At 45.6% G+C, this 15,278-nt stretch overlaps 2 protein-coding genes across 5 annotated transcripts; both read left to right on the top strand.

The window, feature by feature from the left end:
• The first annotated feature begins 1,712 nt into the window (after positions 1 to 1,712).
• On the top strand, positions 1,713 to 4,150 carry CCDC89 (coiled-coil domain containing 89). Its single transcript, XM_075050572.1, has 2 exons — positions 1,713 to 1,810; positions 3,076 to 4,150. Exons 1-2 carry the CDS (start codon positions 1,713 to 1,715, stop codon positions 4,148 to 4,150), a joined length of 1,173 nt encoding a protein of 390 aa, XP_074906673.1.
• A 2,939-nt stretch (positions 4,151 to 7,089) lies between these two features.
• On the top strand, positions 7,090 to 14,090 carry CREBZF (CREB/ATF bZIP transcription factor). 4 transcript variants are annotated; one of them, XR_012653463.1, is made up of 4 exons: positions 7,090 to 8,117; positions 8,800 to 8,877; positions 10,246 to 10,316; positions 14,071 to 14,090. XR_012653463.1 is itself a non-coding variant. In XM_075050148.1 (3 exons), exons 1-2 carry the CDS (start codon positions 7,189 to 7,191, stop codon positions 8,846 to 8,848), a joined length of 978 nt encoding a protein of 325 aa, XP_074906249.1. In that variant the 5' UTR covers positions 7,090 to 7,188; the 3' UTR covers positions 8,849 to 8,877; positions 10,246 to 11,324. The 4 variants fall into 4 exon arrangements, 1 of the variants encoding a protein (XP_074906249.1); XR_012653461.1 differs by lacking the exon at positions 14,071 to 14,090 and adding an exon at positions 13,991 to 14,056; XR_012653462.1 differs by lacking the exon at positions 14,071 to 14,090 and adding an exon at positions 11,492 to 11,508.
• The last annotated feature ends 1,188 nt before the right edge of the window (positions 14,091 to 15,278 follow it).

The following is a 15,278-nucleotide window of genomic DNA, read 5'->3' as shown; positions in this document are numbered from 1 at the left end:
ATTTACTTTTGCACTGCACTTGTAATTAATTAGTGTGATTAACTAATGACATAGCGGTATCATGTACTCATCTAGATTAATCAACAAACTAAGCCAAGTAACAGAAACAGGCCCTTTACTACAAAAAATTAAGTGCTCCTCCCCAGTTTTTCATACCTTTCTTCAGCATGTGCAGCAAATGGAGACTATTATAGGTAAACCTGTAAGGATAATTGTCACCACACACAAAAGCGAGTCTTCCTCGTGCTTCCAAATGTACAGGAGGTCAGCAGAGGCAGTCACAGCAGAGTCTTTGAAAAATACAGTAGCACTTAACAACACTAGATATTTACTAGATAGTTATTGTTATCACTGTTAGTCTGCCATGGAGTCTGTATCAAGCTGTACATCTCCAAGTTAAAGATTTTCAGCAGAGCTTTAGCTTATCATCTTTAGCAAAGCTGTGCTTATCTTTTTACCGTTTTACTATTGTCATACACAAGAAAAGTCAAAGCTGTCCCGGTGAGATGAACTTCAGTAGAAGGGAAGATTACAAACCAAGCTGCTTTATCAGTGGAAAAAGTACTTTGATTACCCTATGCATGCTGTAGGATTTAATTATAGAGTAGAAACATTACAATTTCACCTCCTGCAAAAGGACATTATGTTGATTTATTAAAAAGTGCTTGAAGGTAATGGCTGCATCTAATTATGTAAACCAGTGGGAATTCTGTATTGAAAATACATAACAAAAGTCATGCAAAATTTACTTTTTAAAAAAGATTATTGGTATTTTTTGACATACCTCTGAATGTGCTTCACATAATAAATACAGCTTTGCACCAAATTCAGTCATTCCTAACTACAGTAGTATGTTCCAGATCGATAATACACTGATAGAGAAATGTAAGTTTATGAAGTTGATTAGGAGAAAAAGTTTCAAGAAACTAGTTTCTTTGCTCTACAGTCAGAAGGAAAGGTTTTAGTCATCCATAACCAAAACTTTAAAGGTGCATAGTTAGTTACTCACTAAAGAGCAGTTTGATAAGTTAAGAGCTATGCTTTGATTCTTAATTCCAGTTCACCTTTATGACAAAGCAGCCATACTCCTAGAATGTCTTTGCATATATCCATCCTTGCCCAGAGAAGCAAAGGGGAGAAACAACATTTTTTCCTTTTTTTTCTTCTTTTTTTGTTTTCTCCTTCACTGTGCATGGTCATCTTTGCTTTAGCCCGAAATGGGGTTTTTTTTTTTTTGGTACACATATATGAAAGATCTGGTACTGCACCCTCCTTGTCTTGTTCACTTCAAATCCCTTACTGACATCACTCACTCCTCTTTGCTTGGTATCCTTTTCCAGTGGAGTCAGCAAAACCTGCACTGGCTTTTTCCTTTCAGCTGCGTTTTTTTTTCCCTTCCCTATGCTATCTGCCAGATTTTTCATTAACTGCTGAATAAAGTTGCAAGTTGTTTAGGGCAAGGGTTGCGTCTACTTACCGTAGACCTTCAGCGTGTTCTGAGAAGGTCAGAGCCTGCCATTGTGATCTCGTCTGGCACATGCTGGGCGCAAGCTGAGTGAGAGGAATTCTTCAGGCTTGTGGAAATCCTCTTCCCTCTACCAAATCTGAGTGCTTTTGAGAGTGTCAGCAGCGTTTGTTTGCTAAGAAACAGTCCCAGCTCTTTCAGCCACTCTGGTGGGGCTGGCCCAGTTCCAACCAGCCCTTACAAAGGCATGAGTTCTGGGGTGACTGGTTTCAGCCTCTTATCGCCACAGAGACAGAAACCCACGGAGACAGCAGCAACAAACAGTCAGGGGAAAGAAAACACCCGGTAAGAAAGAACACATTTTTCTCCTCTTAAACCCTGTTCTTCATTGTGTTTCCACTGGACGGCCTAAACCTTTTAGTCCTCCCCCCTCTCCTCCATTACTTCCAAATATTTTGGCAGGACCCAAGGTAGCAACAGCAGTAGAGGAGCGCGGGGCTGTGGAGACAGAGGGAGCATCCCTGCCGACGGTCGCTGCTGTGCAGCTCTGAAACTGCCTGTGCTTCACAGGCACTAATTCACTTTTGCTGCACGTTATTTTTTTGTCCTTTCTTTAAGTTGGCTCCTTCCCATGCCCTATCTTTACCTCCAGTCAAAGCCCAGGAATTCACAAAAGCTGGTTATCAGCAGGCTGTTCCATGCACAATGTAGTTTCAGGTCTGTTGTCTGAATGAAAAACTCATAGATCAGTTTTAGGCTGACTTTTCATTCGTCTGGGTAGCATGCTGTGTGATTAGGCACCAATAATGATTTTGGTGCCAATGTAATATAAATATTTCCCTTATTTTTAACATGAGGAACCAGACTTTTAAAATTACGTGCCTAAAATAATCCAGTAAATCAGTGTCAAAACTCAAATGATGAACCATTACTCCAGGCACCAAGTCTTTGTATCGCAGTGCATTCACTAATTATTAGCATTGTATAGATCTTTTATTTTATTCATAAATCTCTAAGCATGGGATAAGGCTATTCAGTTATTTTTAATGAGCAATATACTATTAAAATCTTATGAATAAATTAGAAGTTTGATGTAACCCTCCATGTTTTACTTGCATTTATAAGACCAGATCTGTAGCAGAAAATAAAGGCAGAGGAAAAGGATTGCTTAAGGAATTATTTACAGCTTTACCACTTACAAGCTTTTAACCTCAATATAATAGTACTTCTTGTAGCTACAACAACAGCGCTTTGAGAAGGAATAATTAGCAAAGCTAGTAATCAGCAAATGAATAGGCTTGCATAAATACTAAGCCTACATTCTTTGCTTTTGCATCAAGGAGCCTGGCACCCTTCTCATCAGTCCGCCTGACTTCGAAGCAGGGCGAAGCAGGCAAGGAGGGCTCCAGGACCGTGCGGGTTGCAGGCTGCCATTGGTTTTGGGATGTCCTGTCCCCCCTGGGCACTGGTTTCTCTGGACGTCTAGAGAAAATCCACCAGCTTAGTGCAGTGGTGTTGGCCACACAACCGTTGGGTACTGTTTAATTATGCTGAATGTCACTAAGAGAAGCAGTCACTATAAAATTTTGTCTCATCTTTGTGTGAGATAGGGGCTCCATGGCTCTGGATGAGAGAGAGGCAGGGATGGCCAACTCCACAAGTGATCCAGAAATGGGCAAAGACACAGAAGATCTGACAAAAGGCCTGGAGGAACTCCGTGAGAGCCCCGAAGAGGAGAAGAGTGAGAAGGCTCTGCTGCATTCACGCCTACAACAGCAGCATCACCTTATCTGTATACTGAAAAAAAAAGCAGACGACGCATGCAAACGCTGCAGAGACCTGGAGCAGCTCAACATGGAGCTGGAGAAACTGAGGACAGAGGATGCTGTGAAAATGAAAACTCAGACCCAACGGATTCAGCACTTGGAGGGGCACATCATGGATCTGGCCAAGAACCATGAAAAAATGATGCAGTTCAGGGACGAACACAGGAAACGGCATATGCAGCTGCAGGAGGAGAATAAGCGCCTGCGGCAGAACGAGGTGCTTTTCAGCCAGACTGTGAAGGAGAAGGAAGCTGAAGTCCTCCAGCTCGTGGCCCAGGCCAGAAAGCTCTCGCAGCAGTTAGACTCCTTACAGGAGAAATGTGCTTATGAGAGTCGCAGAGCCCAGGAGCGAGAAAAGGAGCTGCTAGAAGCTCAGAGCCAGCAAGCAAGTGCCCACGCCTGGGAAGTCGACGCACTAAAAAACCAGCTGCAATGCCTGCAGGAGGAGCACCAACAAACCGTTGCACAGGTAGAGCGCGCAGAAAATCAGCAGAGGGCTCAGGGCATCGAGCTGCAGGCCAAGCTGGAGAGGGCGAACGAGGAGAAAGAGCGACTACTGAATCTGGTCATGGAGAGGGGCAAAGCTCTGCAAGATGAGCAACAACGGGAAATTGAGCAGCTGGGGAAGAAGCTGGAGGCTGCAGAAAAAGCCAGGCAGAGAGCAGGGAAGCGCCTCATGAAAGAGGCAGCAGCAGTGGACAATGAGCTGAAGGTCCAAGAGCTCCAACGACAGCTCGAAAGCAGCAAGCAGGCATACAACGAACTCTCGCTGCAGTTTGACGCTTACAGAAAGCACGCTATGGATTTGCTGACTAAAGAAAAAGCGCTGAACGTCAAACTCCGTCATTTTATCGCATAACTGCAGCTTTCTCCTCTGTTCTCGTCTTGGCAAGGTGCTTCTACTGTAACACACCACTGCATTTTGTTCCTTTCCCTGAGACCATCTTCTGATTTCTCTGTCATGTACTTACCATCTTAAAGAGTCCTACAAGGATTGTTCTGTAGCCTTTTTTTTGTTACACTTTTACATAAGTAAAAGAGCTCTAGACTGTTAAATCTGAACAGGGATTGTTGAACTCATCAAACCCGTGACATGAAAGATGAGGGTGGGAAACGGAAAATATGAATTTATTTGGTCCTAACCTCTGCTGTATCATAGATTTTCATTTTTTACAGTTAAAAGCACATTATTTTCCAAGACGGACCAAAGATCCAAACCTTAGCCTTTTGTGTTTGATTCTCCCTTGAAGTTCAACAGAGGCTGGGCATGTAAGAGGTAACACCGAGTCTCCAGGACAGAAATCCCCCCTTGCAATGGCTATGTCCTGAACAGTCGTGATTCAGGAACTTAACAGGTCAGAACAGTAATATCATGCAACGCCTGATGCTCAAGATGATTGTGTATAGCTGTCTTGTAGTGTTGTGGGTTTCTACAGTTGTTTTAGTCTTATTTAATGTCATAGCATTATTTATATCGCTGTTCAGCTCAAAATAAATTGACAGGTCTCTAGGTCATTTCAATAGTCTTTGAAACAGGTTGAGGCTCTTAGATGTTCTGCCAGTTTAAGTCTGTTCTGGTTTTAGGTGTTTTCTGTAGAGCAAATAGTAGTGATACACCCTTCCATTTTGTGTATGTCTGGCAATTTTTGACAAAAAAATACCTTTCCCTTCCCTGTCAGCACTGTGGGATACAGAGGCATCCCACTCACTCTTGCCTCTCTCCCAGCCACGGAGGAGGCTTTTGGCTGCTGCGTTTCAGCTTGTGATCTTTAACTAACTCTCCAACAAAAAAAAAAACCAAGATGGGCCAAATAGCATCCCCCACCTGGGCTGTAGGCAGCTGCCTTGAGAGCTCTCCAAGTTCTTTCACATGTGTGTATATCACGGGATAACTTGAGGTTTTAGCTAGTTGTTTGGGTAGCTCTCAGTCCTGAGCATTTACAAAGCAGCAGCACCACGTCAAACTTGGTATCTGTTGAGCCACGTACAGAAATGGCCAGAAGATCCTCCAGCTTGCGGCCAGTTCATCTCAAGGACTTACTCAGCCAGATGTGGTTTCTAAGCAAGCAGTAGCTGTCAACAGACTTGTTTTCTGAACGTCTCCGGGCTCTCCTTGAACCCACACAAAGCCAGGTGAGAAGTATTGCTCCATTACCTGCTGCACGATGAACCACAGTCTTTCGTTTTGATCCTAGCTCCTACAAGTGTCATTCCACGCCTGTTTTATGGTCCACATCCTCCTACTTTTCAACCATCTTTTTCCCCCGACACGCCCGCCCCATCTAAATGCAGGCATCTACAGCGTAAACACCAACTGACCCAGGCTACAAACTAGGTCCCCGGTCTGAGAGGAAGGAACATGGTAGGACTTGAGTCAGCTGCTCTGTTTTAATTAGTCAAAATGCAGCAAAGAGTGCCCGTTTCCCTCGGGTGACTGCCAGAGAGCCTAAAACCAGGTACCTGAGCGGTGTAAATCGGGGCTGGGGGCCACCAACCCGCTGCGTGACAGAACAGCCCGGCGGGCAAGCCCCCCAAAACACTGCAACCCCCCGGGGGGCCATTCCCCTTCCCTCCCCTCGGCGCTGTCTGTGGGTGAGAGACATCCCCCCCTCACAACACTCACCCTCACACACGCTCACCCCCCCTCACACACAGCCCTCCTCACACAGTCACAGCCCCCTCACACTCTCACCCCCCCACACACACAGTCACAGCCCCTCTCACACTCATCCCCCTTACCCCCCCAGCCCCCTCACACTCAGCCCCCTCACACACACTCAGCCCCTCTCACACTCACAGCCCCCTCACACACACACTCGGCCCCTCTCACACTCACACACACTCACAGACCCCTCACACTCAGCCCCCTCACACACACTCAGCCCCCTCACAAACACACAGCCCCTCTCACACCCACACACACTCACAGACCCCTCACACTCAGCCCCCTCACACACACTCAGCCCCCTCACACACACTCAGCCCCCTCACTCACAGCCCCTCTCACACACCCACCCCCCCTCACACACACTCAGACCCTCTCACTCACAGCCCCCTCACACACTCGCCTCCTCACACGCACTCAGCCCCTCTCACACTCACAAACACTCACAGACCCCTCGCACTCAGCCCCCTCACACACACTCGCCCCCTCACACGCACTCAGCCCCTCTCACACACACACAGCCCCTCTCACACTCACACACACTCACAGCCCCCTCACACTCAGCCCTCTCACACTCAGCCCCCTCACACGCACTCGCCCCCTCACACGCACTCAGCCCCTCTCACGCTCACACACACTCACAGACCCCTCACACTCAGCCCCCTCACACACACTCGCCCCCTCACACACACACTCAGCCCCCCTCACACTCACACACACTCACAGACCCCTCACACTCAGCCCCCTCACACACACTCAGACCCTCACACACTCGCCCCCTCACACGCACTCGCCCCCTCACACGCACTCAGCCCCTCTCACGCTCACACACACTCACAGACCCCTCACACTCAGCCCCCTCACACACACTCGCCCCCTCACACACACACTCAGCCCCCCTCACACTCACACACACTCACAGACCCCTCACACTCAGCCCCCTCACACACACTCAGACCCTCACACGCACTCAGACCCTCACACGCACTCGCGCCCTCACACGCACTCAGCCCCTCTCACACCCACTCAGCCCCCTCACAGCCGCCGCTTTCCCGCGCGCGGGCGCAGTAGCTGAGGCGCCCCCCGCCTTCCCCCCCCTCCATCCCCGTGCTGGCGGTGCCGCTTCCCGACAGGCACCGCGGCGGGAGCGCCGGGCCGCAGCCGCTGGCCGCTCTCCTCAGGCTCCGTCCCGTCCCGCCGGGCCCCCCTCAGCCGCCGCCGCAGCCGCAGCCATGCGCCACAGCCTCACCCAACTGCTGGCGGCCTCCTCCGGCGGAGCGAGCCCCTCGGGCGCCGTCTGGCCGCTAGCCGGCGCGGGGCAGGCCCCGCGAGGGCGGGATGGCGGCGGGGAAGGGGATCCGGGCCCGGCGCGGCCCAAGCCACAGCAGCCGCCGCGGCGGGAGGCGGGCGCCTCGGAGCCGCGGCGGCAAGAGAAGGAACCGGAGGCGCCCGGTGGCCCGCTGGAGGTGTGGGAGCAAGAGGACTGGTTCCCGGGGCTGGAGCTGGGAGACCTGCTGGAGGCGGCCCGGCCGGACTGGGACCTGGACGCGGAGCTGAGCGGCTGCTTCTGTGGGGAACCGGAGCCGCCGCCCCCGCCGGGCCAGGGCCAGAGGCCGGCGGCGCCCGGCCGGAGGAACGGCGGGGCCGGGAGCCGGCTGAAGGCGGCGGCGGCGGCGCGGCTGAACCGGCTGAAGAAGAAGCAGTACGTGCTGGGGCTGGAGAGCCGCCTGCAGGGCCTGGCTGCCGAGAACCGGCAGCTGCGGGACCGCAACCGCGGCCTGAGCCGGCGCCTGCGAGAGCTGGAGCGGGAGAGCAGCTACCTGCGGGCCGTGCTGGCTAACCAGAGCGCTCTAGGGCAGCTCCTGAGCCGCCTAGCCGGGATCCGCGCCGGCGGGCTGCAGCTCGGCACCAGCCTCTTCAGGGACACGGGCAGCCCCCGCCGCCATCACCACCACCTCCAGCCCGCCGGCGAGAGCAGCGACCACGACTACGCCCTGCCCAGCTCCCGGCCTGCCGGCCTGGAGGAGGCGGCGGCGGTGGTGGCGGAGACGGAGGAGGAGTGGGCGGCCGCCGGCGGGATCTGCCTCCACGTGGACCGGGATCAGGTGTCGGTGGAGTTCTGCTCCATCTGTGCTCGGCGGGCGGCGGCCTCCTTCAAAATGTAGGGTCAAGTACCTGCTGCAAGTACTCGTGGGGTTCTCGCCCCTAGGGGCCTCGCGTCGTGGCGGAGGAAGCAGGCGATGGTGCGGAGGAAAAAAAAAAAAAAGGATAAATGCACAGTGGTGATGGGGTGGTATTGGGGGAGATGCGGAGGAGGGGAACCTGGCGCTTAAGCGGCCAGGGTAACGGAAAAAAAAAAATATCTCTCGAACGGCACGTTGGGAGCCAGACGGTGGCCTTGGTGAAAGGTCGCGTAAATCTGGCGTGTGGACGGTAGTGGTCTGAGCCTGTCTGGCCTAAGAGTCGTGCAGAGCTGTGTACAGCAGTGCGATAATTATCGTGCAGACTGACACGCGCATATACACGCAGAGGTGCCACCAGAGCCCGTTTGCAGCGCTTGGGTGAAAAAAGATCATGCCGACCTGACGCATGAAGGTGTGCTCGGTTCCACTTCGCAGTTGCCAGTAAAGATAACGCTGACTGCCCGGTCTTGAGTCAGATAATGTCTAGCCTGCTTATCCTGAGGAGTCGAAAATGCTTGCTTAGAAAACCAAACCAAAAACTTCATTAAGACATCGTCACTGGACAGACTTAAGAAAATAGTAATGATCGGCAAAAGAAAGCATGCATATAAAATTGTACTGCATCTCAGTTATACATTACTATTAAAACCTCTCTGACAGTTTCTCTTTTAGGTGCTTGCCCTGCCAGGCTCCGTTGTGTAGGGGTTAAAGAACAGTCGTTTTCCACCTCGCAACCTGGTAAGGATCAATATATTCCCATAATGCGGTATCAGACAGCTTGCTTTGCTTATGCCAGTCTCTTGTAATGACTGGTTCAGGAAATGATTTCTCTGGTCCTTGGCCTACTCTGCCAAAATGTTTCTAGCTCTAGATGATAACTAATAGTGAAAATTACGATCATGTCATTCTAATTAGCTGTTTTCCTCTTTTCCTTTTTTTTAATGAATATGCACACAGTAGCCAAAACATGAGCTACCTTTTGAATTAAGAAATAAATGCTTGTGCCATTTGAAATAGGAATTTTCTATTAAACTAAGGATATGATGAGCTGAAAAGGGAAAATATGCTAATAAGGGGGATGTGACATTTACAGCCTTTTATCATAGGGGACTGTCCCAAAAGTTAAGTAAATTGCTTTTTAAATGGGAAAGGAAAAAAAAAAAAAGAATTTTTGACCTGTTGGTTAAAAATACTGTCTAGTGTTAGGGATGCACGGTACCTTCAAAAAAGTCCTTCTCTGGCTTGCTCTCATTCATGATGCGGAGTTTTGCCTGATTAAACAGAACCTGAACACTGGTTATATCTGTACAGTGGAATCCTAATATAGAGGAGTCATTTTTTGCATGGACCTCTAACAAGAATTGTGGTTTGATGAATGCAGTGCATCAAAGTAACTCGTTACTTTAGCTTCCCATAAGTAAATCTCTGTGCCCATGCACATTGAAATTCCTGTGTTACTTCAAAGTAGCTTTAAATTTTAAAGATGTTGCATGTATATGCATGTGCTTAATTTTACTGTAGAGTTCTTACTTTAGCCTCTTACAGTATCCAGGAATCTATAACTTTATATAATTAAGCACAGTTTGGAGATGAGCAAATACGTATTTGGAGGCTAATGATTTGAAAAATGCTCCATAATTAACTGAGATAGGAGGAAAAATAGTTTGACAAACAGTAGCGTGTGTTTTCTTGTACTAGTCAGTGTTTCTCCCTATCACAAAAGATGAGTGGGTTGTTTTTTCAGTTGTATTATAATGTTTAGGTTGTTTATATGTATGTCAGTTGGGGGAAGAAGGATTGTGAAAATGATAATATGTAAAGTGAGGTTTCACAAAGAATACACTTTCCTAAAACAGTTTCATTTATTAACTTCTTTAAAAAAAAGATTCTCTCTAGTGTTTCTGAAGTCTTGTTTCTTAAAGCCTTAAATGTTATGTTTAAGGCTAAGTAGAAGGTGAAGCATTTTCTCCCAGTCGTTTGCTTTATTGGTGCTAGACCCTATCAAGTGTTCATCAGTTTAAAAGGAGTTTGATTTTTCTTTGTGAAACATCACTGTGTGATAAAGTATATGTGTATTTAGCATCCTTGTTTTTCTTTATGCTAAAGTGGATTCAGCTGTGTTGGGGCAGAAGAGACGGGACCAGCTGCTGGCCACATTTCCTGCTTTATTTTAAAAGGTAGTATAAGAAATGAGAATAAAGAGGTAACAGGGCTTTTGCTGTCTTTGGTTAAAAAAAAAAAAAAAAAAAAAAGTTGAATGCTGGGATCATTTACTGTCATCCAAGATGGTTTTTTTAAAAGACAACGTCCTATCAAACAGGTTTCACTCCACTGTATGCAGAATTCCATCTGTTCAGGGTATATTGCCAGCACAAAAGAGACTTAGTGGGCTATGTGTTACCTTACACCTCTGTGGTGGCGTCAACAGGACTGTTCAAAGTTTCAGTCTTAAATTGTGTAACCCTGCTGTAATTGATGGGTTATACCAGTGCCACAGGAATCAGAGTTAACCATCAAGACCCGTACTGACTGATACGCAAAATGGAAATAATTGAGTTAGATTCAACCTAGGCTCAATCTGCCTAGCTCAGACTTCGTGAACATGCTTTATTTTGAAGTTCAACATGCTTGATGAAACGAGAAACACTAATGTAGCAAGTATGAGATGTTACAATGGCATTTTTACAGTTACTTCAGTGTAGAAGTGTTTTTTAAGTTAACTTAAATATGCATTCTTTCTTTTTGCATTACTGCTAAATGGTAGGGGTCAGGGACGTAGTTCTGGTCTCTGTTGTGAACCTGCACATCGCTCTAGTCATGAAACTACCTGTGAGCTGTGTCTGAGAGTAGCTGATTTTCTGACATGCAAAATGATGTATACTGGTACAAGAACAAGGTCAAGTCCCAAGAAAGTAAGTGGCTGCAGGCATTTCTAGTGCCTACTGAATCTTATTTAAACCAAATAGAGGGGAGGAAGTTATTTGAAACTCTAACCGACTGTACTATCTGTATGGTGTATTATTAACGTAGCTTTTTGAAGTGGAAGCCTTGAAATGACATAACTTAATACTTGAAAATATATTGTAAATGTTTCTTTGTAATTATGTGCCATCCAGATAAGAATACAATATCATAATAAAATCAGACTTGTTGATCTTTCAATTTATGGGCTCAAATGTTTTTTCATCTTTTTCTTCTCACTAATGCCTTGCTTTAATTTAGTGGTTCATTACACAAAATGGGAAAACAGAAAGGGGAAAATGCTGTTGCTGCTATCTGTGGGGGTCATCAGTTGCAAAACAAAATGGATTAGGGTATGCAGGAGAAATGTTCTTACTCCTCTGTCTTTCAGGTTAATTTTGTGGTGAGGACAAAACGAAAGCATTATTCCTTGAACCAAAGATTGTACTTCTGAGAATCACCACTCCTTGTATTTTACAGTTGTTTTTCTTTCTTAGTATTTTATTAATGTGGGCGTGTTTGATCAATAAACCATGGAGGAGTAGAATACTTACGTAAATGCTTCCATTGTCTATTGGCATCTTCCTCCTTTCTGTCCCATTTTCAGGTTCTGAAGTTTGACGAGTGGTTAATAATATGCTGTTAAACCATAATCTTTCATCAAATTGTTATTTCCACGCTAAAACGCTGGAGTGAGTGTAAAAAAAGGTTTGAGGGTGCTGAAAGGACAGAACATTTTTAAAGCTCCAGAGCGAGCCATGTACTGTACTCTTTGATTTCTGTTAATCTTAAATGCTTTCTTGGTAGAGAGCAGTTTAAAATAGCATGCTGGCTTTCTAGCATCCAGGCATTCTAGTGAAAGTAGTCTGCAGCTTGATAAAAAGGAACATTTCACAAAAAACGTAGCTTAAAAATTTAAAAACGTACTGGCATGCTCTGCCTTTTGGGCCGCCGGTTGTAGAAAATACCCTGTTCAGCACTGAAGTTTGTGTTTGTTAAACTGTACGTACCACAGAACCAAGTGCCACCAGCGTTAAACTGCATGGCCACGCTACCTTCGTTTTCCAGTATTTCTCCACCCCACAGCTGCTTGAAGACTATTTAGCAGTTAAATAAGAAACAATTTCATGCTCAGTTCCCTGTTAGTCCTTTACAGTTTGAGTCTGGTGCTCTGACTCTTAGTACCATTCTAAATTAACTTCTCTCTCTTTCCCCTGAAGAGCTTAGCAGCATCTGGGAGGAAAAAAACAAATCGGTGCTTCTGCAATCTGTAGCTGCCAGGAGAGATGATACCAAAGTAAATGTAGGGAACCATATTCCAACACTTGGCATTTCTTGGTACTTGCAGATTATGAGATTTCTCATGCCACTTGTCAATACCGTAGTCGGTTTTCCCTGTGAAACACAGAGATCTTCTGCAAAACACAAAGGTCTTTTTATAAATTTACTGATTTTTAAAAACTTGTGTTCTCCAGAGCTTGTTGTTAAACAGGTTTTCTGCTAGAATCAACAGTACTCTGTTTATAGGGTTGTGTATGCTATTAGTTAGACTGTAAATGTCTCAGGAGATATATTAGGTATGGGGGTTGTACAAATGGGCTTTGTGTTTAAAGAACGCCCTGTGTAAAATAGCACGTTGACAGTAGCTGATTCTACAGTTTTTCACCCAGTTTAAGTGAGATATGCAGATTTGGAGAAATTATTCTGCCTTTGCTCATTAGCAGGAGGATAGCTGGACTAGGGCAGGTACAAGGGAGATGAGGCTATAACTTGCCAAGGGCTGTGGAATAGATGGTCGTATTGAAATTCAGCATCAAAAATGGTACATATAGAAGATAAAATCAGTGCTTTTTTCAGTATTTCTGTTGATTCTTATCTATAGCCAGTCTCTCGGCATTCTTTTGGCAGTAGTTCAGACCTCCAGCAGTCAGAAGTCCATCTCTATGGGTTTTTATTGGATACATGCATTCTTCTAAGAATGCAATAAAAGCTATTGCTGTGATACGTAGTCTGCGACTGGCTTGTTTCTACTAAATGGTAGAAGGAAGAATACAAACTAAAACTTCTAGCGAAGATTTTTGGCAGGGAGGCAGCATTTGCAAGGAGATTGTTACAGTGGGTAGGAGGCCAAGAGCTGGTAAAAGCTCGTCCTTTGACTTCTTGAGAGTTGCATGAGGTATGTTGTACCCCCCGCGCAGAACGGGGAATGGAATGAGCATTTCCAGGTTTCCGTGAGGGCGCTCCTTCACGTGCGTGCATGCTAGAACCGACTGACAGCATCTTGGTGTCCTGCTGAATTTTGAAGCCGTTTCAGTCTTTCTTTAACTTACTTCTGAGAACTTTTTTTCCCCCCAGTTGTTTAAGAAGTACATAGCGTACAACTGGAAACTTTCCTTTTTTATAAACATAACACCTTTTTTGCCTAAGGAGTGTATAGCTGACCTTTGACACAACCCATGCAGAAAACTTAAAATATGTATTTGCAATTTGTGTGTTCATCTGTTATGCCGGAAAGAAGTATCAGTCTTTGCAACTTATTAAAAAACATTGAGGAATGTGATTTTTTTTTTTCTTGTTACATAAAATCTTCACCTTTCACCCTAAGAAATTAGTGTCTAAAAAAAAGGGGGTTTGTCCAAGTCAGATCACTTAAGTATCAGAGCATGCATTTTAATTACTCTGAGAATGATTATCACTTGAATTAATACCAAAATAGTGCATGGAATGGAAGATGGTTTTGAATCTCACACTTCAAAAAGCACTAGGATCTGTTTACAATATCTTAACTATATCTTGTTAAATGCTTGCAATAACCACAGAGCCATTAATTTTCATTCTTAAAGATACTATTGCAAAGTAATGGCTTTATTTTATGTTTTTATTATCGCAGGTAAGTTGTTCTGTTGGTTAAAGTCTGATGACTTCTGGAGATACCATAACTCACTGTCTGTAAAATACTTGCTCCTTGAGAATCTCTGAAGTGGGGGTGATGAAGGTAAGGCCCAGCTCTCTGTTTTGATGCAGGCCAGTATCAGAACACCACATGATACAGCAATACTTTGAATTAAGGAAAACTAAACCAATTTACATAACAACCATTGTGGAGGCAGTCTGTCTTTGCTGCTTCCCTGTACAAATCAGGCTGCTACTCCTGCTTACAGAGAAATAGAGTGCATGGTTTTCCTGCTGTAACAACAAATTTGTTAGGAAAAAGGAGATAAACACAATGCAACTCCTTTAACACATTTTTCAGCAGTGCTAGAGCACAAGTTTTAAACCAAGCCAATTAAGGGTCTCGATGCTGAATTCTTAATTCTCATTAATAAGTATTTCCATATGCACCTCAGGGGATACTAGAATTTTATTGAAGTATACACGATTGTTGACCAGTAATCATACAGGTTTTACAGTTAAGACCGTACGTCAGATGGAGATGATTGCTTCTGTAGAAAAAAATCCTGATTTAGTTCTCAAACTGCGGAATACCATACAGATATCTCATGCAGTAGGAAAATCAGCAATTTATATTGCTCTAGAACATACAGTCAGTTACCAATGTGAAGACAGGCCTGACTCATAAATGCATTACTCCAGACCACTGATCTTAAAAAACAGAGGTAGCTGCAATACCACAGTAACAGCACCAGCCACCTGAGGCCTCTCAACACAGCTCCTTGCTTCAGGAAAAATCCAATTTCAAGGCAAACTGGTTGCAAGGACAAAGTGTGTTCTGACTGGGCTTTTTTTTGGTCACTTGATCTATATGCTGGGAAGTCTGACAGCAGTATCACTCCTGACTGCTCTGTGATAATAAGTGTTCTCCACAGTTTACAGAGTGACCCTCATAACAGCTGAAAGGGGGTCATCTTGTGACAGAAATTCTGTGCTAGCAGAATTCAGAAAAATACTTAGGTTTTGGAGAATCTCTAAAAAAACCCTTGCCTTGACACCCCCCCCCCCTTTTTTTTTTTTAAATCATTGTGGTTTGCATTATGAAGAAAAAATGCTTTTTTTCAATAATACTCACTTATACAGCTTCTAAAAGATGTAGCATCACCTTAGAGCAGACAATATAAATGCTTCCCCCCCTCTCCGCCCCCCGCCATTTCCAAAGACAGACACCTGTCCTTATAAAGCTTGTATTCAGGTATACACACTCAGCTGGACATAATGAAAAA

This window comes from Buteo buteo, chromosome 18 (assembly GCF_964188355.1).
Source record: "Buteo buteo chromosome 18, bButBut1.hap1.1, whole genome shotgun sequence".
Classification (NCBI taxonomy): Eukaryota; Metazoa; Chordata; class Aves; order Accipitriformes; family Accipitridae; genus Buteo; species Buteo buteo.
The sequence above is the reverse complement of the archived record's forward strand: the minus strand, read 5'-3'. Positions and strand labels throughout refer to the sequence as shown.

Bases quoted from the DNA above. Each gene is read 5' to 3' on its own strand.
- CCDC89 (XM_075050572.1), top strand. From the start codon at position 1,713: ATGAGTTCTGGGGTGACTGGTTTCAGCCTCTTATCGCCACAGAGACAG. The intron at 1,811-3,075 runs GTAAGAAAGAAC...TGTGTGAGATAG, and splicing joins CAGGGGAAAGAAAACACCCG to GGGCTCCATGGCTCTGGATG.
- CREBZF (XM_075050148.1), top strand. From the start codon at position 7,189: ATGCGCCACAGCCTCACCCAACTGCTGGCGGCCTCCTCCGGCGGAGCG. The intron at 8,118-8,799 runs GTAGGGTCAAGT...CCTCTCTGACAG, and splicing joins GCGGCGGCCTCCTTCAAAAT to TTTCTCTTTTAGGTGCTTGC.